The sequence below is a fragment of the Scyliorhinus torazame genome, chromosome 10 (assembly GCF_047496885.1).
Source record: "Scyliorhinus torazame isolate Kashiwa2021f chromosome 10, sScyTor2.1, whole genome shotgun sequence".
Taxonomy (NCBI): Eukaryota; Metazoa; Chordata; class Chondrichthyes; order Carcharhiniformes; family Scyliorhinidae; genus Scyliorhinus; species Scyliorhinus torazame.
The window spans coordinates 164,109,438-164,133,881 of NC_092716.1; the positions used below are offsets into that span (position 1 = coordinate 164,109,438).

The 24,444-nt window shown below is 46.7% G+C and overlaps 1 protein-coding gene across 1 annotated transcript in view; it reads left to right on the forward strand.

Annotated features, from left to right (window-relative positions):
- The first annotated feature begins 11,896 nt into the window (after positions 1-11,896).
- trpm5 (transient receptor potential cation channel, subfamily M, member 5) overlaps positions 11,897-24,444 on the forward strand; it is a 183,793-nt gene continuing 171,245 nt past the window's right edge. The window contains exon 1 of the mRNA XM_072518897.1: positions 11,897-12,062. Within this exon, the coding sequence (XP_072374998.1) occupies positions 12,036-12,062 (27 nt within the window). The 5' untranslated portion in view covers positions 11,897-12,035. The remainder of the gene's footprint in view (positions 12,063-24,444) is intronic.

A 24,444-nucleotide genomic window follows, 5' to 3' on the forward strand; every position in this document is an offset into this window, starting at 1 on the left:
CATATTATTCCCAGTGGTCTTCCCATGTTGGTGGTATTAGTGAGGGTAAGAAACGGAGGCTGGTGAGATCGGTCATAACTTGGTTGGTACCACATCTCAAAGGTGTTCATTGGATACCCCCCCTCTTTCCAGGGTCTTGGGGATATGGGGAGAAACGATAAACTAGAAGCTGCCCCGCTGTCTGGGTGTCTTACCACAGATAGGATTCTTATTGTCCTAGGGGATTGACGAGAACCATTTTGGTAAATATACCATTCTACTGTTTCTGACAGGTTAAGCGGAACAGGTCTGAGGGGGATCCCTCCCTTAGCATGGGTCGGGATATGTGTACATACCCAGCAACCAGAAACATTCATATTCTTTGCGTACACATATGACATATACAGATACGTGTTCACACGTAATTCCCTTTTTTATTTTGCATCTTTACCCTCCCTTGGTCAACGCATCCCAAGGGTAAAGTCTTATTTTTGTTTCTGCAGCTATAGTTCCATTTACAGTTGACCTGATGACAGGGTAGGTTGCCCTTAGTCACTCCACTGATGAGTATGGTCTGATTGCATCTTTGTACGTAGGCCGAACATCCGTCCGCAGGGGTCACGTTCCAAGGTCCTTCTCCTGAGCCTTGACTGGTGCATTGCAAGGTGTCTCCTCGACAGAGGTGATAAGTCCGCCTTCCCTTGGGACCGCAGATCCTTCGCTTGGTCTCCCCCTCGTCTCCAAAAGTCCCAGTAGGGTTGCATTAATAAGTGTGGCCTTCATCCTTGAAGTGATGCCGGAGTTATTACCTAGGGCTCAAAACAGAGGGTTATTTTCTATTGCATTTTCACAACCTTACAATGGTGGATGTGGATCCAGGCATTTCTGCCTTCCACTTTTACAGCAGTGGGAGTTGTGAGTAGGACCTGGTATGGTCCTTCCCATCGGGGGTTCAAATCCTTTCCTAATCCAATTACGAATCAGGACATACTCTCCCGGATTAACAGTGACAGAACTGGACAAGGGAGGTATCTCCTCATAAGCAGCTCGCACCCGTGAATGGAGGCCTTTTAGCACTTTGGTCAAGGCTATCACATAGTTGGCCATTTCAGTAGTCATATGGTGAAACTGTACTTCCTTAGGGCTTTCTTGATCCCAGGGAGTGCGAAAGGGTCTTCCGTATAGAATTTCGACGGGACTCAGTCGTGTCTTTCCGGCCGGGGTTGCACGTATCTGGAAGAGGGCAAGAGGCAATAATTTGAGCCAAGTGGCTCCAGTCTCTGCCTGTAGTTTTGCCAGTTTCGTTTTTAATGTCTGATTAGCTCTTTCTACCATTCCCGCTGCCTGGGGTCGGTACGCGCAATGTAATTGTTGTTTTATTCCCAGCTGAGTACAAAATTCCTTATTGATCTGTCCCACAAAATGAGGTCCATTATCAGAGCTTAATTGATATGGAATCCCAAATCTAGGAACAATTTCTCGCATCAAAACTTTTACTACCGTGGAAGCTTTGTTATCTACAGTGGGGTAAGCTTCTATCCATTTACTAAATACATCAACAATAACCAATACATGTTTATAACATTGGCATCTTTCCAACTCAATGTAATCCATCAGGAGTGTCTCAAAGGGACCTTCCGGTAGCAGGGTTTTACTCATTTCACAGGGTACTGCTTTTCCAGGGTTATATCGCTGACATACCAGGCAACGACTGCCAATGTTTTGTGCTATTTCCTGAAGTTTTGGATGCCACCAAGTCTTCAGCAATATATCACCCGTAGCTCGCGCACCACAATGAGTTGCAAAGTGAACACATTCGGTGACCCAGGCTGCTAATGCATCGGGCATACTAGTTTGCTCTGCCGGGGTGACCCACAATCTATTTACAGGATCATAACAACATCCCAATTCTTCCCATAGTCTTTTTACACAGGAAGGAGCGTTCTCCCGTAATTGAATGACGTCAGTGATGGTCGGCATTGGCTTTTCAGAGGGAGACTGACCCTTGGAGCTTTTAGTCTGACTCATTTTGGGCACCACCAGGTCTTTTAAGCGAGAAGCCTCTTTGGCTTGGTGGTCCGCCTGCCGATTACCCACGTCCACCGGGGTTTTACCAGTCGTATGGGCAGTGCACTTTATTACGGCTATTTGTTTAGGGAGCATTAAAGCCTGTAGTAATTGTATAACCAACTGTTTGTGGGATATCTGAGTGCCTGAAGATATAAGAAATCCTCTGTTCTTCCATAATTGGCCGAAGTCGTGTGTGACTCCAAATGCGTATCTGGAATCGGTATAGATGTTGATTTTCTTGTCCTTTCCCAGTACACACGCACAGATTAGTGCTAATAGCTCGGCTTGTTGGGCGAAGAACGGCGTTTCAAAAGCTGCCGCCTCGAGAGTTTTGCCCTGCTGATTAAATATATTGCCAATTTTCAGGGTCATCATCATCGTCTCCCTCGGTCAAGGCAAGGCCGGCCATTCGACCGCACGGTCTTGGTTTAGGGGTCGGGGCTCAAGAGACTTAGGTCTCTTATGGTGGGCACATTCCTTTTTCAAAACCTCCGCCGTTTTAACAATTCCCCCTTCCGTTAATTCAATGCCCAACTTTAAGGCATTATCCTGCCATTAGTCAACCCGGAGTGTCGAACAAGTCAAGACACTGGTTAAGACAGTCTCGTGTTTTAAGGGCAACCTCCTATCGCGAAGGTATCAAGCAACCAGAAGGATCATCATCAGCCAAGCACCTTTCTTCTGGGGCTGTTTAGCACAGGGCTAAATCGCTGGCTTTGAAAGCAGACCAAGGCAGGCCAGCAGCACGGTTCAATTCCCGTAACAGCCTCCCTGAACAGGCGCCGGAATATGGCGACTCGGGGCTTTTCACAGTAACTTCATTTGAAGCCTACTTGTGACAATAAGCGATTTTCATTTCATTTCATTTTTCATTTAACAGGGGTTCGCCGGACTGACCTGGATCTCGTAAGTGTCTCTTCAGAAACAGACGGTAGGACTAGGTCGCGCTCGGAACAGCGGAGGGGGAAACCAAAGTGGTAACAAGGGTACTTACATTTGGGGGCCCAATCCCTCCTTCGCGTCCGGAAACGATCAGTCAGTTACACCGTCTGCCCCTAGCGAGGCTCCGTGAGATCCCACTTCTGACACCAAATGAGAATTTGCTATTCTCAGTCCGGATGAAATGATCAATCAAACACCAAGTCACTTCAACATACGTTTATTCACGGCCGGGGTTGCACCACTGTCCTTCGGGGAGGCACAGCAGCAAGACAATATTAGTACATTCGACAGTAGCTTATATACAATATGACACTGTCCCTTTTCTGAGGACGGCCCCCTTAGAAGCCCAAGTTAGGGACACATTCTGTTGCTCTCAGCTAAATTATTATCTTTAGAATGAGGAAACAATTCCCTCAGCTGCGTCCTGGTATTGCAGACTGTCTCGTGCAAATGCAGAAGCGATTAATCTGGAAAGTCAAGTACACATTTTACACAAAGCTTTGATACTCTATTTTCCATCAAGCTCCGATTCTATCTTGAGCCAAACTCTCATGGGCACTGGAGATTCGTGCACTGCCTGCCTCGCCCTCTTGCTCTGCCTGGTGGTCACTCATTAGCATCCTGCCTGTGGAGTCGAAGACTGCGGTGTGACCACCTCTCCATACGTGCTATCCATGATACTCTCCGCCTTGTGGATGCTCCACAGTGTCCTCAGCCACTGCTCCAGCTCCGAAACCTAGGTTGTCCAGGAGCTTCAGCTGGAGACACATCCTGCACACATTCTGGACCCGGGCACTGGAAATGTTCCCAGTTTCTCACATGGAGCACAGGGAGCAAACCACGGCTTTTAGCTCTCCTGCCATAACTTCCCCTTTAAATTAAATCTTTGGAAGATGCTTGATATTAGATTATATCCAATTCTCTTGGACAGAATAGGAGAGTGGGCAAAGAAGTGGCAGATGAAAAAGTGTGAGGTTATGCACTTTTGAAGGAGGAACGGAGGCATAGACTATTTTCTAAATTGGGGAATGCTTAGAAAATCAGAAACACAAAGGAACTTGGGAGTCTTTGTTCAAGGTTCAGTCGGCAATTAGGAAGACAAATGCAATGTTAGCATTCGTGTTGAGAGGGCTGGGATACAGGAGTAGGGTTGTACTTCTGAGGCTGTATAAGGCTCTGGTCAGACCCCATTTGGATGTATTGTGAGAAGTTTTGGGCCCCGTATCTAAGGAAGGATGTGCTGGCCTTGGAAAGGGTCCAGAGGTTCATACGCATGCTCCTGGAATGAAGAGCTTGTCGTATGAGGAACGGTTGAAAGCTCTGGGTCTGTACTCGTTTTAGTTTAGAAGGATGAGGGGTGGTCTTATTGAAACTTACAGGATATTGCGAGGCCTGGATAGAGAGGATGTGGAGAGGATGTTTCCACTTGTAGGAAAAACTAGAACCAGAGGGCACCATCTCAGACTTAAGGGATGATCATTTAAACCAGAGATGAGGAGGAATCGCTTCAGCCAGAGGGTGGTGGGTCTGTGCAACTCTTTGCCACAGAAGGCTGTGGAGGCCAATCACTGAGTGTCTTAGGGACAGAGATAGACAGGTTCTTGATTAATAAGGGGATCAGGGGTTATGGGGAGAAGGCAGGAGAATGGGGATGAGAAAAATATCAGCCATGATTGAATGGCGGAACAGACTTGACCGGTCGAGTGGCCTAATTCTGCTCCTATGTCTTATGGTCTTCAAAGTACCTCTTGAAAATACAATAAGTAGGAATAAAGAAAAAGGGACATTTTAAAGTACATAACACAATTCCCCCCCCCCACACCTCCCCCCACATCCACCTCACCCCCCCCTCTCCCCCCCCCCATTTTACCCCATCTCCTATCCCCCCCCCCCCCCCACGCCCTCCTCATCCCACCCCTCTACGTGCACGCTCCTCCTCCCCCATGCTCACGGAATCAAGGGGATTCGGCAGGAAAGTGGAGTTGAAACCCAAGATCAGTCATGATCAGGGCAGGCTCGACAGGCAATATGGTCCACTCCTGGTCCTGTCTTGTGTGTTTTTCAGGCAATTTCATTCACTCCAGGTGATATCAAGAAAACTTTGAATGCATTGGACACAGCAATGCCTATGGCTCTGGGACAACACCCTGGCTGTAGTGCTGAAGATTTGTTCTCCACGACTAGCTACACCCTAGTCAAGCTGTTCCAGTTGGGATAAAACACTGGCATCTACCCAACAATGTGGATAATTGCCAAGGTACGTCCTGTCCACAAAAAACAAAGTGATGGAACGTGTCATTAGCAATGATATCAACAGCACTCACACAATAGTAACCAGCTCATCAATGCTCACTTTTGGTTCTGCCAGGACTACTTGGCTCCATGCCTCATTATAACCTTGATCCAAGCATGGACAAAGGACTGAATTCCAGAGGGAAATTGAGAATGACTGCCCTCGATATGAAGGAAGCATTTGAACAAGTGTGGCATTGAGAAGCTATAGCAAAATTAAGTCAATGGAAATCAAGGGGAAAACTCTTTAATGGTTGAACTCATACCTTGCACAAATAAAGATGGCTGTCATTTTTGGAGGCCAACCAAATCAGGCTTATGACATCGCTCAAAGACACATTCCATCACTTTTCTACTGATCGAGAGTAAACTGCTGGTCTATTTTTACTGATGCAATTTCTGCCTACGCGCAGCAAGACCTGGGCAACGCTCAGGTTTGAGCTCATAAATGGCAAATGTCATTCATGCCACACAAGTTCCAGGCAATGATGGTCTCCAACAAGAGAGAATCCAACCATCTCCCCATGACATTCAATATCATTCCTACCAGTGAAACCCCCACTATCGACATCATTATCGTTGATCAGAAACTGTCTTGCACCAGCCATATAAATACTGTGGCTATAAGAACAGTCCAAAGGTTGGGAATTCTGTGGTGAGTAACTCACCTCCTGACTCTCCAAAGCCTGTCCAACATCTACAAGACATAAGTCAGCATTGTGATGGAATACTTTTCACTAGCCTGAATGAGTGAGCATCCAACAACACATAAGAAGTTCAACACCATCCAGGATAAATCAACCAGCTTGTCAGTATCCCATCTACCACTTTCAATATTTACTCTCTCTCGACCACTGACACACAGTAGCAGCAGTGTGTGCTGCCTACAAGATACACTGCAGCAACTTGCCAAGGCTCCTTCAATAGCACCTTCTAAACCCACACACGACCACCTGCAAGGTTCCTCCAAGTCGCACACTATATTGACTTGGTACATATATCGCTATTTTTTCACAGTCACTGGGCTAAAATCCTGGCATTCCCTCAGCCTTTCTTCATAAGATCTTCCCTCCATACCAGGCAACATTCTGGTAAATCTCCTCTGCACCCTTTCCAATGCTTCCACATCCTTCCTATAATGTGACGACCAGAATTGCACGCAATACTCCAAATGCGGCCGCACCAGAGTTTTGTACAGCTGCAACATGACCTCATGGCTCCGAAACTCAATCCCTCTACCAATAAAAGCTAACACACCGTACGCCTTCTTAACAACCCTCCCAACCTGAGTGGCAACTCTCAGGGATATATGTACATGAACACCGAGATCTCTCTGCTCATCCACACTGTCAAGAATCTTACCATTAGCCCAGTACTGTGCTTCCTGTTATTCCTTCCAAAATGAATCACCTCACACTTTTCTGCATTAAACTCCATTTGCCACCTCTCAGCCCAGCACTGCAGCTTATCTATGTCTCTCTGTAACTTGTAACATCCTTCCGCACTGTCCACAACTCCATCGACTTTAGTGTCATCTGCAAATTTACTCACCCATCCTTCTACGCCCTCCTCCAGGTCATTTATTAAAATGACAAACAGCAGTGGCCCCAAAACAGATCCTTGTGGTACACCACTAGTAACTGGACTCCAGTCTGAACACTTCCCATCAACCACCACCCTTTGTCTTCTTCCAGATAGCCAATTTCTGATCCAAACTGCTAAATCTCCCTGAATTCCATGCTTCCGTATTTTTTGCAGTAGCCTACCATGGGGAACCTTATCAAACGCTTTACTGAAATCCATATACACCACATTAACTGCTTTACCCTCATCCACCTGTTTGGTCACCTTCTCAAAGAACTCAATAAGGTTTGTGAGGCACGACCTACCCTTCACGAAACCGTGTTGACTATGTCTAATCAAATTATTCCTTTCCAGATGATTATACACCCTATCTCTTATAAACCTTTCCAAGATTTTGCCCACAACAGAAGTAAGGCTCACTGGTCTATAGTTACCGGGGTTGTCTCTACTCCCCTTCTTGAACAAGGGGACAACATTTGCTATCCTCCAGTCTTCTGGCACTATTCCTGTTGACAAAGATGACTTAAAGATCAAAGCCAAAGGCTCAGCAACCTCCTCCCTAGCTTCCCAGAGAATCCTAGGATAAATCCCATCCGACCCAAGGGACTTATTTATTTTCACCCTTTCCAGAATTGTTAACACCTCCTCCTTATGAACCTCAAGCCCTTCTAGTCTAGTAGCCTGAATCTCAGTATTCTCCTCGACAACATTGTCTTTTTCCTGTGTGAATACTGACGAAAAATATTCATTTAGCACCTCTCCTATCTCCTCGGACTCCAAGCACAACTTCCCACTACTGTCCTTGACTGGCCCTACTCTTACCCTAGTCATTCTTTTATTACTGACATATCTATAGAAAGCTTTAGGGTTATCCTTGATCCTACCTGTTAAAGACTTCTCATGTCCCCTCCTGGCTCCTCTTAGCTCTCTCTTTACGTCCTTCCTAGCTAACTTGTAACTCTCGAGCGCCCTTACTGAACCTTCATGTCTCATCTTTACATAAGCCTCCTTCTTCCTCTTGACAAGTGTTTCTACTGCCTCAGTAAACCACGGTTCCCTTGCTCGAGCACTTCCTCCCTGCCAGGTACGTACTTATCAAGGACACGCAGTAGCTGTTCCTTGAACAAGCTCCACATTTCCATTGTGCCCATCCCCTGCAGTTTTCCTCTGCATCCGATGCATCCTAAGTCTTGCCTCATCGCATCATAATTGCCTTTCCCCCAGATATAACTCTTGCCCTGCGGTATATACCTATCCCTTTCCATCACTAAAGTAAACGTCATCGAATTGTGGTCACTATCAACAAAGTGCTCACCTACCTCCAAATCTAACACCTGTCCTGGTTCATTACCCAGTACCAAATCCAATACGGCCTCGCCTCTCATTGGCCTATCTACATACTGTGTCAGGAAACCCTCCTGCACACATTGGACAAAAACGGACCCATCTAAAGTACTCGAACTATAGCGTTCCCAGTCAATATTTGGAAAGTTAAAGTCCCCCATAACAACTACCCTGTTGCTTTCGCTCCTATCCAGAATCATCTTTGCAATCCTTTCCTCTACATCTCTGGAACTTTTCGGAGGACTATAAAAAACCCCTAACAGGGTGACCTCTCCTTTCCTGTTTCTAACCTCAGCCCATACTACCTCAATCGACGAGTCCTCATCAAACGTCCTTTCTGCCACCGTAATACTGTCCTTGACTAACAATGCCACCCCTCCCCCTCTTTTACCACCTTCCCTGAGCTTACTGACATATCTAAACCCCGGCACCTGCAACAACCAGTCCTGTCCCTGCTCTCTCCATGTCTCCGAAATGGTCACAACATCGAAATCCCAGGTACCAACCCATGCCGCAAGTTCACCCACCTTATTCCGGATGCTCCTGGCATTGAAGAAGAGACACTTTAAACCACCTTCCTGCCTGCCGGTACACTCCTGCAACTTTAAAACCTTACTCATGACCTCACTACTCTCAACCTCCTGTATACTGGAGCTACAATTCAGGTTCCCAAGCCCCTGCTGAACTAGTTTAAACCCTCCCGAAGAGCATTAGAAAATTTCCCCCCCAGGATATTGGTACCCCTCTGGTCCAGGTGTAGACCATCCCGTTTGTAGCGATCCCACCGACCCCAGAATGAGCCCCAATTATCCAGAAATCTGAAACCCTCCCTCCTGCACCATCCCTGTAGCCACGCGTTCAACTCCTCTCCCTATTCCTCGTCTCGCTATCACGGGGCACGGGTAACAACCCAGAGATAATAACTCTGTTTGTCCTAGATCTAAGTTTCCATCCTAGCTCCCTGAATTCCTGCCTTACATCCCTATCCCTTTTCCTACCTATGTCATTGGTACCTATGTGGACCACAACTTGGGGCTGCTCCCCTCCCCCTTAAGGATCCCGAAAACACGATCCGAGACATCGTGCACCCTGGCACCTGGGAGGCAACACACCAATCGCGAGTCTCTCTCGTTCCCACAGAATCTCCTATCTATCCCCCTAACTATGGAGTCTCCAATGACTAATGCTCTACTCCTCTCCCCCTTCCCTTCTGAGCAACAGGGACAGATTCTGTGCCAGAGACCTGCACCCCATTGCTTACCCCTGGTAAGACCCCCCCCCCCCCCCCCCCAGCAGTATCCAAAGCTGTATACCTGTTACTAAGGGGAACGACCACAGGTGATCCCTGTACTGACTGCTTCCTCCCAGCCCCTCTCACCGTCACCCATCTATCTTTATTCTTCGGCGTAACTACATCCCTGAAGCTTCTATCTATGACCACCTCTGCCTCCCAAAGTTCATCCAGCTCCAGTTCTAGTTACCTAACGTGGTTGCTGAGGAGCTGGAGATGGGTGCACTTCCTATAGGTGAAATCAGCAGGGACACTGTCGGCGTCCCTCACCTCAAACATTCTGCAGGAGGAATATTGCACTACCTTCCCTGCCATCCCCGCTAGATAAAAAAAGAAAAAGAATGAAAGAGCTTACCTGTTCTTCACTCCCCTTCTCAGCAAGCACTCACTCAGCAACCTCTACGCACTGCACGATAACACCTGAGGGAAAAGAAAAGAAAAACTACTTACCAGTCACCAGCCAATCCCTTGCCTGCAGGCTGTGGCGTCACGGTTCAACTTCTTTCTACTTCTACCTGACCTCGAGCCTTCCTCTTGATCTTTACAGCGGTTGGTTTTTTTTTTTGAACAGGGGAGGGGGTAGGGAGGGAAACACTGAAGAAGTTTTTCGGGTTTAAGTGTCACTTGACAACAGCTCCTCCACAAACCACCTTCATGTTAGGGTGACCACAACGGATGTATGCAAATTTCCCTTGCAACAGCCAATCAGTAGCTCCGCTCTACTGCCCTCTGCTGGATGTTCCAGAAGGCAGCTCACCACCACCTTGTCAATGACAATCAAAGACGAATAATAAATAGTAGCTTTGCCACAACATCCAAGAATGTCAGGTGAACTCCATGATACCCTTTGGGGTTCTCTAAACCCTGGCCCATAATATCTTCAAAATAGATGTTATTTATTACCTCCTAGAAAAAATTCCTTAATGTCTCATTGCACTCCACTTTTCCTTTCTCTCCAAACTTTTGAATATTTTTTTCTTAGCCACCTTACTCCAACCCTTTACTGCTTCTTTTTTGAGGCCCTCCAATTCAACTTTCACTGCGGTACCCATCCCATCCTCTCTCTCAAATGAATGCAGGAAATTTGTAGTGGTTGTTGGAGGTTAATCATCTCAGTACCAGGATATCACTGCAGGAGTTCCTCAGGATAGCGTCCTAGGCCCCTCCATCTTCAGCTGCTTCATCGATGACTTTCTTTCCATCATAAGGTCAGAAGTGGAAACATTTGCTGATAACTGCACAATGTTCAGCACCGTTCATGACTCCTCAGATACTGAAGCAGTCCATGTCCATATGCAGCAAGATCTGGACAATATCCAGGCTTGGGCTGATAACGGGCAAGTAACATTCGCACCACACATGTGCCAGGCAATGACCATTTCCAACAAGAGAGAATCTAACCACCTTCCCTTGACAATCAATAGCATTACCATCACTGAATCCACCTCTATCAATATTCTAAGGGTTACCATGGACCAGAAAATGAACTGGACTAACCATATAAATACCGTGGATCAGGCTGGAAATTGTGTGGCGAGTAACTTAGCTCCTGACTCCCTAGAGCCTGTCTACATGCTCAGATCAGCAGTCTGATGGAATAATCTCCACTTGCTTGGATGAGTGCAGCTCCAAAAATACTTCAGTTGCAGCCCGCTTGATTGGCACACCATCCATCACTGTAAACACTCACTCCCCCCATACCCATGCACAGTGGCAGCAGTGTGTACCATCTACAAGATATACTGGAGCAACTCACTAAGGCTCCCTCGCCAGCACCTTCCAATCCAAGATCTGCACCACCTTGAAGGATAAGGGCAGCATGTGCATGGGTACACCACAACTTGCAAGTTCCCCTCAGTCCTGACTTGGAACTATATCGCTGTTCCTTCCCTGTTGCTGGGTCAAAATCCTGGAAGGTCCTCCCTAACAGCACTGTGGATGTATCTATGCTACATGCACTGCAGTGGTTCAAGAAGGCAGCACGCCATCACTTTCTCAAGCAAGGGCCATGAGGAACGGGAGATAAATGAAGGACCAACCAGCAAAGCCCACACCTACATTTAAAAAATGTAAATGATCCAACGTCACCATCTGGAAGAAGGGCGGGATAGTTCTCCAGGCTTAGATTAATCCATCAATCAACATAATTCAAAAAAATCCCGGTCATTTCACATTGATATATGTGGGTGCTTGCAGTATGCCCACATAACAACAGCGAACTTCAAAAGCATATGAAGCTTGGAGAATGGATTCAACATCGCGGCTTTAGGCTGATCACGCCCAGTTTTACCGTTCTGGTAAAATTCAACCTAATGTTGCTGTCACTATCGCAGATCTCTTATCACGTAATGAGAGTTGGAGGCGTCAAACTTTCGCCCGCAACACTGAGACAGGAAGCGGTACGAAACACCACCAGAACCACTCGCGGTCAGAAAGCTTGTAGCTGAGGCTGGTCCGGGGAGGGAGAGCTTCTGAAGGCACTCGAAAGGAAAACTGAGCGACCTTTTGAATTGGTTTGGGGAGGGGATTCGGGATGGCTGGCTCCATGGAACTACAACAGGTGAGAAACTTCAGCACTGTCTAATTCTTTTAAAAAATAAGTGTCATTCTTTCAAAATGGGTGAGACAGGAAGGATACAGCTTTTGTTTTAGCTGGAATATGACAACCCAGGATTGTATTGTATGAGATCCAGGAGTCTGTGACCATGATGCAAGTGATATCTAATACTTGTCTGAGATTGTAACTCGGTTTGCAATATGCACAGAAAAGTATTCAGTAGGTAGTGGCTGCCATTTTACATTGGGAAGTGCCTCAGTCATTTCTGCAGGGTCTCCGACTGATGATTTCTGTAGTGACCAGTCCAGAGAGACCGATCTGGGATACTCCCAATATTGGTTAGAACCGTGTATCATAGGGAACTGATATTTCACACAGACACAGGGCGAGATCTTCCGCGCGGCGAGATCTTCCGCGCCAGCCGGATCTTCCGGTCCCACCGACAGAGCACCCCTCCTCAGGTTTCCGGTGGCGTGGGGTGGATTCAATGGGAAATGTAGTTGACAGCAGCAGGACCATAAGACCCCATCGCCGGCCAGCGGCGGGCTGCCCTCCCGCCGCTGAGAAACATGCCACGGGGTGGCCAGATAATCTCGCCCTCTGATTTTCATCGGAACATAAGAGCAGGAGAAGGCCATTTGGCCTTTTGAATTTGCTCCGCCATTCAGTACGATCATGGCTGGTCTGGTTGTGGCCTCAACTTCACTTTCCTGTCTGACCCCATAACCCTTGACTTCCTTGTCTATCAAAAATCTATCTATCTCAGCCTTGAAAAAATTCAATAAATTGATTAATAATAAATTTAACAGGCAACTTTTTCAGAGGAGGTGAGGGCTTGACTTTTCATTGGGTTTATCATTGTAAGATCTCAGATCCTGAGGGATCTTGACAGGGTGGATGTGGAGAGGATATTTCCTCTTGTGGGAGAATCTAGAACCAGGGGTCGCTGTTTAAAACTAAGGGTTCATCCATTTAAAATAGAGATGAGGGGGAAACAAATCTCTGAGAGGTGTGAGTCCTTGGAACTCTCGTCCTGAAAAGGCAGTGGAAGCAGAGTTTTTGAATATTTTTAAGGCAGAAATAGATAGATTCTTGGTAAGCAAGGTGGGAATAGGTTAACGGGGGTAGATGGGATGCAGACGGGAGGTTACAACCAGATTAGCATTGATTTTAGTAAATGGCGGAACAGGCTCGAGAGGCTGAATGGACTACTCCTGCTCCATATTTGTATATTTGTATTAATCAGTGAGCAACTCAAGTCCCAATATAATGAGGCACTTAATTATCACAAGAGATTCATTCCCTCTGTCAATGCACTGGATAAATGCTTTTGCGTGAAAGTGCCTTTTGTGGGATGTTATAAAACAGTCATGTATTTCAAAGGGGTTAGAACAATCTTTCCTCTTGTGGGAGAATCTAGAACCAGGGGTCGCTGTTTAAAACTCAGGGTTCATAGAATTTACAGTGCAGAAGGAGGCCATTCGGCCCATCGAGTCTGCACCAGCTCTTGGAAAGAGCACCCCACCCAAGGTCAACACCTCCACCCTATCCCCATAACCCAGCAACCCCACCTAACACTAAGGGCAATTTTGGACACTAAGGGCAATTTACCATGGCCAATCCACCTAACCTGCACATCTTTGGACTGTGGGAGGAAACCAGAGCACCCGGAGGAAACCCACGCACACACGGGGAAGACGTGCAGACTCCGCACAGACAGTGACCCAAGCCAGAATTGAACCTGGGACCCTGGAGCTGTGAAGCAATTGTGCTATCCACAATGCTACTGTGCTGCCCCAAAATGGTTGAAATGGTTCACCCATTTAAAATAGAGATGAGGGGGAAACAAATCTCTGAGAGTAAAATGGAGTACACAGAAATTTCACATGATGGTGTTCCAGGAAAACCTTTGTTGTCGTGAATTAGCACATATGAATTTTTGAAACAACAGTTTTCTACAAAGAGTGAACAGTTTCGGCATTTTTGAACCAGGTATTTATATTTTTAAGCAGAGGGCAGCACGGTAGCACAGTGGTTAGCACAGTTGCTTCACAGCTCCAAGAACCCAGGTTCGATTCACGGCTTGGGTCACTGTCTGCGCAGAGTCGGCACCTTCTCCCCGGGTCTGCGTGGGTTTTCTTCGGGTGCTCCGGTTTTCTCCCGCAGTCCAAAGGTGTGCAGGTTAGGTGAATTGGCCATGCTAAATTGCCCTAGTGTCCAAAAAGGTTAGGTGGGGTTACTGGGTTAGGGGTTTGGGCTGACGTGGGGTGCTATTTCCAAGGGCCGGAACAGACTCGATGCCGAATGGCCTCCTGCACTGTAAATTCTATGATTAAGGGCAAATTTCCTCCTTACTCAAATTTCCAGTAAAATTATCAATAGGAGCTGTTTCATCTCCATATGTCACATCGACCCTCAAATTGCTGGAAAAATAAAGGCACCCATCATTATTAACACCTTAAAAAAAACAGCAATTTGTGATGAGGAAAAATGTTCACAAATGCCACAATCATCCCGAGACAAACAAAGTAAAATAAGACTTACTGGGGTAGAACTTCAGATGAATCCATTTTTGGATGTGTAGGGGTGGGGTGCAAGGTCCTTTCATTGCACCTGAAATGTGAGTTCTAAATTATTAAAGGTGCAGAGGGGGGCCATTCAGACCATCGAGCCTGAGCTTGCTCTCTAAATGAACAATTCAACTAGTGCCATTCCTCCGCTCTCCTGCACATTCTTCCTTTTCAGATAACAACCTAATTCAATTTTGACTGCCTTGGTTGAACCAGCCTTCACCACACTCTTAGATAGTCCATTCCAGAACCATTTCACGTATGAAAAGGTTTTTCCTCATGTTGCTTTAAATCTAAACCCTTTTGTACTTGATGCTTCAGCTCGTGTGAACAGTTTCTCCCTGTCTGCTCTGTACCGGCCCCTCATGATTTTGAATGTCTTTATTAAATCTCCTCTCAGCCTTCTTTTTTTCCCAAGAGAAACAGTCCTAATTTATCCAATCTATCTTCATAACTAAGTTTCTCATCCCTGGAGCCATTCTTGTGAAGCTTTTCTGGACTTTCTCTAATTCTCATATGGGGAGGTGCCGGCATAGTGATATGTCACCGGACTAGGGTAATGCTCTGAGTTCAAATCCCACAACGGCAGGTGATGAAATTTGAATACAACAAAAAACATCTGGAATTAAAAGTCTAATGATGACCATGAAACCATTGCCGATTGTTGTAAAAATCCGTCTGGTTCACTAATGTCCTTTCGGGACAGCTATCTGCTACCCTTACCCGATCTGGCCTACATGTAATTCCAGATCCATAGAAAAGTGGTTGATTCTTAAATGCCCTTTGAAACGACCTAGCAAACTACTCCGTTCAAGGGCAGTTAGTGATGGGCACTAATTGCTGGTCCAGTCAGCAACGCTCATATCCCCTGAATGAATAAAATTAAAATTGCAGAACTGGATGTAATAATTCAGCTGAGGCTAGGTCTTAGACAAGTTTAACATAACCTCCTTGTCCTTGTACTCTGGGCGACACAATAGCACAGTGGGTAGCACTGTTGCTTCACAGCTCCAGGTTCGATTCCCGGCTTGGGTCACAGTCTGTGTGGAGTCTGCATCTTCTCCCCGTGTCTGCATGGGTTTCTTCCGGGTGCCTTCGTTTCCTTCCACAAGTCCCGAAAGATGTGCTGTTAGGTAATTTGGACATTCCGAGTTCTCCCTGTGTGTACCCGAACGGGCGCCAGAATGTGGCGACTAGGGGATTTTCACAGTAACTTCATTACAGTGTTAATGTAAGCCTACTCGTGATAATAAAGATTATTATAATCTACTATTCTCCGCATTGATCTTTTTCTGCCACCTGTCTGCCTATTCCACCGACCTGCCTATGTCCTTTTGAAATTCTACACTATCCTCCCAGCCGTTCACAATGTTTCCAAGTTTCGTATCATCCCAAGATGTTAAAATTATACCTTGTACACCAAGGTCTAGGCCATTAATATATACCCGGAAGAGCAAGGGTCCGACCACTGATCCTGGAAAATTCTATTACAAACCTTCCTCCAGCTCGGAACACATCCATTAACCACTCCAGTGTTTTCTCTTACTCACCCAATTTCATATACATGTTGCTGCTGTTCATTTTAGTCCATGAGCTATAACTTTGCTCTGTTGTGCGGCACTGTGTCAAATGTCTTTTGGAAGTCCATGTACAACACATCAACACAATGCCCTCAATGACCCACTCTGTTACCTCTTCAAAACATTCCAGCAAATTAGTTAAATAAGATTTTCCCTCAACAAACCTGTGCTGGCTTTCCTTAAATAACCTGCATTTGTTTAGATGATTATTAATTTTGACTCAAATTATTGTTTCCATACGTTTCCACACCACCAGTTAAACTGGCCAGCCTGTAGTTGTTGGGCTTATCTTTCTACTCCTTTTGAACAAGGGTGTACTATTTGCAATTTTCCAGCCTATTGGGACTAACCCTGAGTGTAAGGAAGACTGGAAATTTATGATCAGTGCCGCATAATTTCCATTCTCACTTCGATGAATATCCTTGGATGCACCTCATTCAATCATGATTACTTATCAACTTTAAGTACAGACAGTTTATCTAACACCCACTCCCTGTCAATTTTAAACCCCTCTGGTGTATTAATTGGCTCCTCTTTAACCTTGGCCTGGGTAGCATTTTCTTTCTTGGTAAAGACAGATGCAAAGTATTCATTTAATACCATTTCTCTATGGATAAATCCCCTTTTTAGTCCCGAATTGGTCCTACTCTTCCATTTAGCTGCTCTTTACTGTTTGAATGCTGATTGAAGACTTGGGATTCTCTTTTATATTAGGTGTCAGTCCCATTTCATATTCTCTTTTTGCTTCACTTGCCTTTTCACTTACCCTCTGAACCTTTTGTTTCCAGCTTATTTCTCAGTTGCACTGTCCACCTAACATCCGTCATAAGCACAATTTTTCTTATTTATCTTAATTTCTATCTCATTTGTCATCAACGGAGCTCTGGATTTGTTTGCCCTGCCTTCCCCCTTCTTGGGAATATACACCTTGACTGTGCCTGAATGATCTCTTCTTTGAAGGTAAACCATTATTCAGCCTGTTTTTCCTACCAACTTTTGAGTCCAATTTATTTGGCCAAGGTTCTTTCCTTCCGCATAAAGTTAGCTTTCCACCAGTTAGTTATTCTTCCTCTGGATTGTTCTTTGTCCTTTTCCACGGCTAACCTAAATATTATGATACAATGATCGCTGACCCCTAAATGTTCTCCTCCTGACATTTGACTCACTTGGCCCACCTCATTCCCAAGTTAACGTAACCCCACTTTTTAATAAAGGAGGGAAAGAGGAAATGGGGAATTACAGACTGGTTAGCCTGACATTGGTGGTGGGAAAAATGCTGGACTCCATTATTAAGGATGAAATAACTGAGAATTTGTAAAGCGGGGACAGGATCAGTCTAAGTCAGCATGGATTCACTAAAGGGAAATCATGCTTGACAAATTTTCTGGAATTGTTTGAGGAGAAGACCAGTAGAGTGGACAAGGGTGAACCAGTGGATGTTGTGTACGTGGACTTTCAAAAGGCTTTTGACAAAGTCCCACACAAGAGATTAGTGAACAAAATGAAAGCTCATGGTATTGGGGGTAATGTATTGACGTGGATAGAGAACTGGTTGGCAGACAGGACGCAGAGAGGGAATAAACGGGTCCTTTTCAGAATAGCAAGCAGTGACTAGTGGGGTACCACAGGGTTCAGTGCTGTTCACAATATACATTAATGATTTGGACAAAGGAATTGCATGCAATATCTCCAAATTTGCAGACGACACTAAGCTGGGTGGCAGTATGTGCTGTGAGGAGGATGCAAAGAAGCTGCAGGGTGACTTGGACAAGCTTGCTGAGTGGGCAAATGTAATATATTGTGGGTAAATGTGAGGTTATCCACTTCGGTGGCAAAAACAGGAAGGCAGATTATTATCTGAATGGTAGCAGTTTAAGAAAAGGGGAAGTGCAATGGGACCTGGGTGCCTTGGTGGAACAATCGCTGAAGATTGGCATGCAGGTACTGCAGGCGGTGAGGAAAGCTACTGGCACGCTGGCCTTCATAGCATGAGAGTTGGTGAGGAGAGGAGTAGGGATGTCACGCTGCAGTTATTTTTTTTTTAATAAATTTTTTTATTGGATTTTTGCACAGAGTATATTTTGCCGTTATGTACACAGGATATGATATATCTATATATATGTAAGTAGGCATCCGTTTGTGCCGGCGAGGCACTTCCGGAGGGCAATCCTCGAGTGGGTCTGGTGCCGGTGTTGCCCCTCATTTCTGCCGGTCAGATTTCGCCGCCGTCGTCTTCTCGTGCACACTACCGCTTCAGCTGGCCCTCCCGTCCTCCACCTGTATTCTCCTTTTTCTCTGTTCCTGTGGATGTCAAGTTGGTTAACGTTTCCCTGCCCCCCCCCCCAACCTCCTTGGCTCTCTATTGTTCCCTGTCTCTTCCCCTCCCCCCCCCCCCCACCACCACCTCCATGGTTCGCCTTTCCTTCCTCTTGGACTGAGTTGCCCCCCCCCCCCTCTCCCGGTCTATCTCTCCCTCTCATGCGTTGACTGCTTTTCCCTGGTTCCTGGCTACCAGGCTATTCTTCTGATTGTCTGTTGGCCACAAACAAGTCCCGGAACAATTGGGTGAATGGCTCCGACGTTCTGTGGAAGCCGTCGTCTGACCCTTGGATGGCAAATTTGATTTTCTCCATTTGGAAAGATTCCGAGAGGTTGGACAGCCAGTCTGCAGCTTTGGGTGGTGCTGCTGACCGCCAGTCGAGCAGGATTCTACGTCGGGTGATCAGGGAGGCAAAGGCTAGGGCATCTGCCCTCCTCCCCAGAAATAGATCTGGCTGGTCTGAAACCCCGAAGACCGCCACTTTCAGGCATGGCTCCACCCTCATCCCCACCACTTTGGACATTGCCTCGAAGAAGGCTGTGCAGTACTCCACAAGTCTGGGGCAAGACCAGACCATGTGGGCGTGGTTGGCTGGGCCTCCTTGGCATCGTTCACATCTATCCTCCACCTCCGGGAAGAACCTACTCATACGGGTTCTTGTTAAGTAGGCTCTATGTACCACTTTTAGTTGTGTCAGGCTGAGCCTTGCGCAGGTGGAGGTGGAGTTGACCCCATGCAGTGCTTAGCTCCAGAGTCCCCACCCTATCTCAATCCCTAGGTCCTCCTCCCATTTCCTTCTTGTTGCATCCAGTACGGTGTCGGCCCCTTCTATCAGTCGGTCAAACATGTCGCTACAGTTTCCTCTCTCTAATATGCTTGCGTCCAGTAACTCTTCCAGTAATGTCTGTCGTGGTGGTTGTGGGTAAGTCCTTGTCTCCTTTCGGAGGAAGTTTCTGAGCTGCAGGTACCTTAGCTCGTTCCCCCTGGCCAGCTGGAATTTCTCCGTCAGTTCGTCCAGTGTCGCGACCCTGCCGTCGGTGTATAGGTCCCTGACTGTCAGTGTCCCCTCGTCCCTGACTGTCAGTGTCCCCTCGTCCTGTCTCCACCTTTTGAAGGTGGCATCAGTCAGTGCAGGTGTGAACCTATGGTTGTTACAGATGGGAGCTTTGTCCGACATTTTGGTCAGGCCAAATTGCTGCTGTAGCTGGTTCCAGGATTGGAGGGTGGCTATCACCACCGGGCTGCTGGAGTGTTTTTTGGGTGGGGGTGGGAGTGCCGCCGTGGCGAGGGCCCGGAAGGAGGTCCCTTTACAGGAGGCCTCTTCCACGCGCACCCACACGACTTCTGGCTCCTTGATCCATCCCCTTATTCGCTCGGCCGTCGCCGCCCAGTGGTAGAATTGTAGGTTTGGGAGAGCTAGCCCTCCACTTGATTTTGTTTTTTGTATGACCTTCTTTGGGATCCTAGCATTGTTTCCCCCCCCCCCCCCCCACCTCCCCTCCCTCCCCCATACGAACGCCATGATTAGTTTGTCTAGTGCTTTGAAAAAGGCCTTGGGGATGTAGATCGGGGTGGCTCTGAATAGGAAGAGGTACCTGGGCAGCATGTTCATTTTGATCGTCTGGACTCCCCCGCGAGGGAGAGTGGGAGTGTGTTCCATCTTTGCAGGTACTTTTTTACTTCCTCCGTCAGACTGGTGAGGTTCCATTTGTGGATCCCTTTCCAGTCGTGGGCTATTTGGATCCCCAGGTAGCGGAATTTAAATCGGGCTTGTTTAAACGGCAGTCCCGTTAGTGCTGCCCCATCTACTTGTGGGTGTAGCGGGAAGATCTCGCTTGCTGGGCCTTGGTGAGGCCATACCTTGAGTATTGGGAGCGTAACAGACATCTACAGACGTTGAAAGATGCCCTCGTATGAACGGGATATGGCACTCGACTCATCGATCGACAGTTCCAACGCGCCACAGTGAAAAACCGCATCGACCTCCTCAGAAGACAAACATGGGACACAACCGACAGAATACCCTTCGTCGTCCAGTACTTCCCCAGAGCGGAGAAACTACGTCATCTTCTTCACAGCCTTCAACACGTCATTGATGACGATGAACATCTTGCCAAGGTCACCCCCACACCCCCACTTCAAACAACCGCGCAACCTCAAACAAACCATTGTTTGCAGCAAACTACCCAGTCTTCAGAACAGTAACCACGACACCACACAACCCTGTCATGGCAATCTCTGCAAGACGTGCCAGATCATCGGCATGGATACCACTATTACACGTGAGAACACCACCCACCAGGTACGCGGTACATACTCGTGCGACTTGGCCAACGTTGTCTACCTCATATGCTGCAGGAAAGGATGTCCCAAAGCGTGGTACATTGGCGAGACCATGCAGACGCTGCGGCAACGAATGAACGGACATCGCGCGACAATCACCAGGCAGGAATGTTCCCTTCCAGTCGGGGAACACTTCAGCAGTCAAGGGCATTCAGCCTCTGATCTCCGGGTAAGCGTTCTCCAAGGCAGCCTTCAGGACGTGCGACAACGCAGAATCGCCGAGCAGAAACTTATAGCCAAGTACCGCACACATGAGTGCGGCCTCAACCGGGACCTGGGATTCATGTCGCATTACATTCATCCCCCACCATCTGGCCTGCGAAATCCTACCAACTGTCCTGGCTTGACATAATTCACACCTCTTTAACCTGGGGTTACCCCATCTCTGGATCTGTAAAGATTTAATCACCTGCTAATGGTCGCATTCCAAGCATTGTCTGGCATCTTTGAATCTGTCTAGATACACGTTTCTGGAACATACGTCTTCATTCACCTGAGGAAGGAGCAGCGCTCCGAAAGCTAGTGACATCGAAACAAACCTGTTGGACTTTAACCTGGTGTAAGACTTTGTACTGTGCTCACCCCAGTCCAACGCCGGCATCTCCACATCTTGAGTATTGTGTGCAGTTTTGATCTCTTAGAGAAAGAACATTCATGCTATTGAGCGTGACCAACGAAGGTTCATCAGACTAATTCCTGGGATGGCAGGACTGACATATGAAGAAAGAGCGGATCGACTGGGCTTGATTTGACTGGAATTTCGAAGAATGAGAGGGGATCTCATGGAAACACATAAAATCCTGATGGGACTGAACAGACTCGATGCGGGAAGAATGTTCATGAAGTTGGGGACGTCCAGAACGAGGGTCCACATCTAAAGGTTATGCAGCAGAAAGAGTCCAATCAGCCCATCGGGTATGTGCCAGACAAAAAAGAGGAAAAAGAAACTAATCACTCAATTTTAATCCCACTTTCCAGCACCTGGCCCATAACCTTGCAAGTTACAGCACTTCAGATGCAGATCCAGGTGCCTTTTTAAATTAGTTGAGCATTTTGGCCTCAACCACCAACTTAGGCAATGAATTCCAGATGCACACAGTCTCTGGGTGAAAGAGGTCTTCCTTATGTCCCTCTAATCCTTCTACCAATCACCTGAAGTCTATACTCCAGGTAATTGGCCCCTCACCTCGGGGAACAAGGCTTTCCTGTCGACCCAGTCTCGGCCCCTTATAAGTTTGTACACCTTAATTAGGTCACCCCTTAGCCTCCTCTGTTTTTAGGAAAACAACCCTAGCCTATCCAACTGCTCCTGATTGTTGCAATTTTCAAACTCTGGCAACATATTTGTAAATCTCCTCTGCACTCTCTGCAGAGCAATAATGTCCTTTCTGTAATGTGATGGCCAGAATTTTACACAAAGTCCCAGCTGTGGCCTAACGAGCATTTTATGCAGTTCCATCATGACATGCTTTTGTATTCAATGCCACAGTCAATAATGGGAAACATTCCATATGCTTTCCTGACCAACTTGTCCACCAGTCCTTCGCCTTCAACGACCTGTGGGCATGCGCTGCAAGGCTTCACATTTCATCAACTCCTCTCAATATTGTCCCGTTTACTGAGTACTCCCTTGCTTTGTTTGCTCTCCCCAAATGCATTACCTCACACTTTTCTGGATTGAATTACATTTGCTACTTCTCGGCCCACTCAACCAAACCATTGATACCATTCACGATAGCACATTTATAGATGTGGTCACAAAGCAGTTTCAGGATATGCAGGAGGAAGAGGGAATGAATGACCACCAGACGGTCAAACAGGAACAGGTGGGTAATGCAGGCATTTCTGCAGCTCTGAATACAGATGGGCGTGACAATTGGGGAGTGCAGCCAGATCCAATTCATGGCACCAGGGGTGGGTGAACTGTACAGGGGGTAGAAGGAAGACTGGAAGAGCAATAGGGATAGATAATTCAATAGTTAGGGGGATAGACAGTTGTTTCTGTGGCCACATACCTGAATCCAGGATGGTATGTTGCCTTCCTGGTTAGAGGGTCAAGGATGTCACTGTGTGGCTGCAGGGCATCCAGAGAGGGAGGGTGAACAGCCAGTCATGATCCATGTTGGTAGGAACAACATAGGCAAAATTAGGGTGTGGTTCTGCAGTCAGAATTTAGGGAGCGCTATGTAGGAAATTAGCAAGCAGAACCTCAAAAGTAGTAGAAAAACAAATAACTGCGGATCTGGAATCTGAAACAAAAACAATCTCAGCAGGTCTGACAGCATCTGTGGAGAGATAAGGGAGCCAACATTTTGAGTCTGGAGGACTTTTTGTAAATGCTTTAGACATTGTGATTCTCAAACGTTAGTTCTCTTCTCTCTCCTTAAAGGTGGTAATCTCCGGATTATTCCCAATACATAGGTGACTATAAAAACAGGAGGATAAAGCAGGTGAATATGTGGCTGGAAAGATGGATTGGGGGCGAACTTTAGATTGTTGGGACATTGGGAATAATTCTGGGGGAGATGAGACCGGCATAGGCTGAGCGGGTTGCACAAGGACTGAGTTCCTTGAGGTGCGATTTGCTGGTGCGATTAGGGAAGGTTTAAACCAACTTGACTGGGGTGTGAGAACCAGGGAATAAGATCAAAGTGGAACACCAAGGTACACAGAATACTGGGAAAGATTAATGCACAAGAGCAATGAACAGTAAGTTAATAGGTGGGGTCAGGGTAAGGGAGAAAGTTAATAGGTGGTGTCAAGATAAGGGAGAAAGTAATAATGTCTCTTTTCAGGGTTACAGAGTGTGATAAATAAGATTGGTGAGTCACAGCTGCACATTGCCATGTAGAAACATGATGTTGTGGCTATAACAGGGACTTGAATCAAAGAAGGGTGTAGCTGGATGGTAAATATAGAAAATAGGTGCAGGAGTAGGCCATTCGGCCCTTCGAGCCTGTACCACCATTCAATATGATCATGGCTGATCATGCAAATTCAGTATCCCATTCCCACTTTCTCTCCATACCCCATGATCCCTTTAGCCGCAAGGGTCACGTCCAGCTCCCTCCTGAATATATCCAACAAACTGGCCCCAACAATTTTCTCTGGTCGAGAATTCCCCTGGAGTATAGATTTAAGGTGATTGGTAGAAGGATTAGAGGGACATAAGGAAAACCTCTTTCACCCAGAGACTGTGGGCATCTGGAATTCATTGCCGAAGTTGGTGGCTGAGACCAAAATGCTCAACTAATTTAAAAGGTACCTGGATCTGCATCTGAAGTGCAAGGTTACGGGCCAGGTGCTGGAAAGTGGGATCAAAAGGAGTGGTTAGTTTCTTTTTTCTCTTTTCTTGGCTGACCCATACATGATGGGCTGAATGGACTCTTTCTGCAGCATAACCTTTCTAATGGTTCTATAAAGCTCTCAACCTCACAGATGTGCTGCAGTAATGCCAGTTGCTGCATAAGCTCCAACACAGGAAGCATTCCAGAGCCCCCAAATAGTGCAAGGATGTGTATTCTAGAGACTAGAGCAGCTCTGTCATTAATATGAGGCAATACATTTTGTTG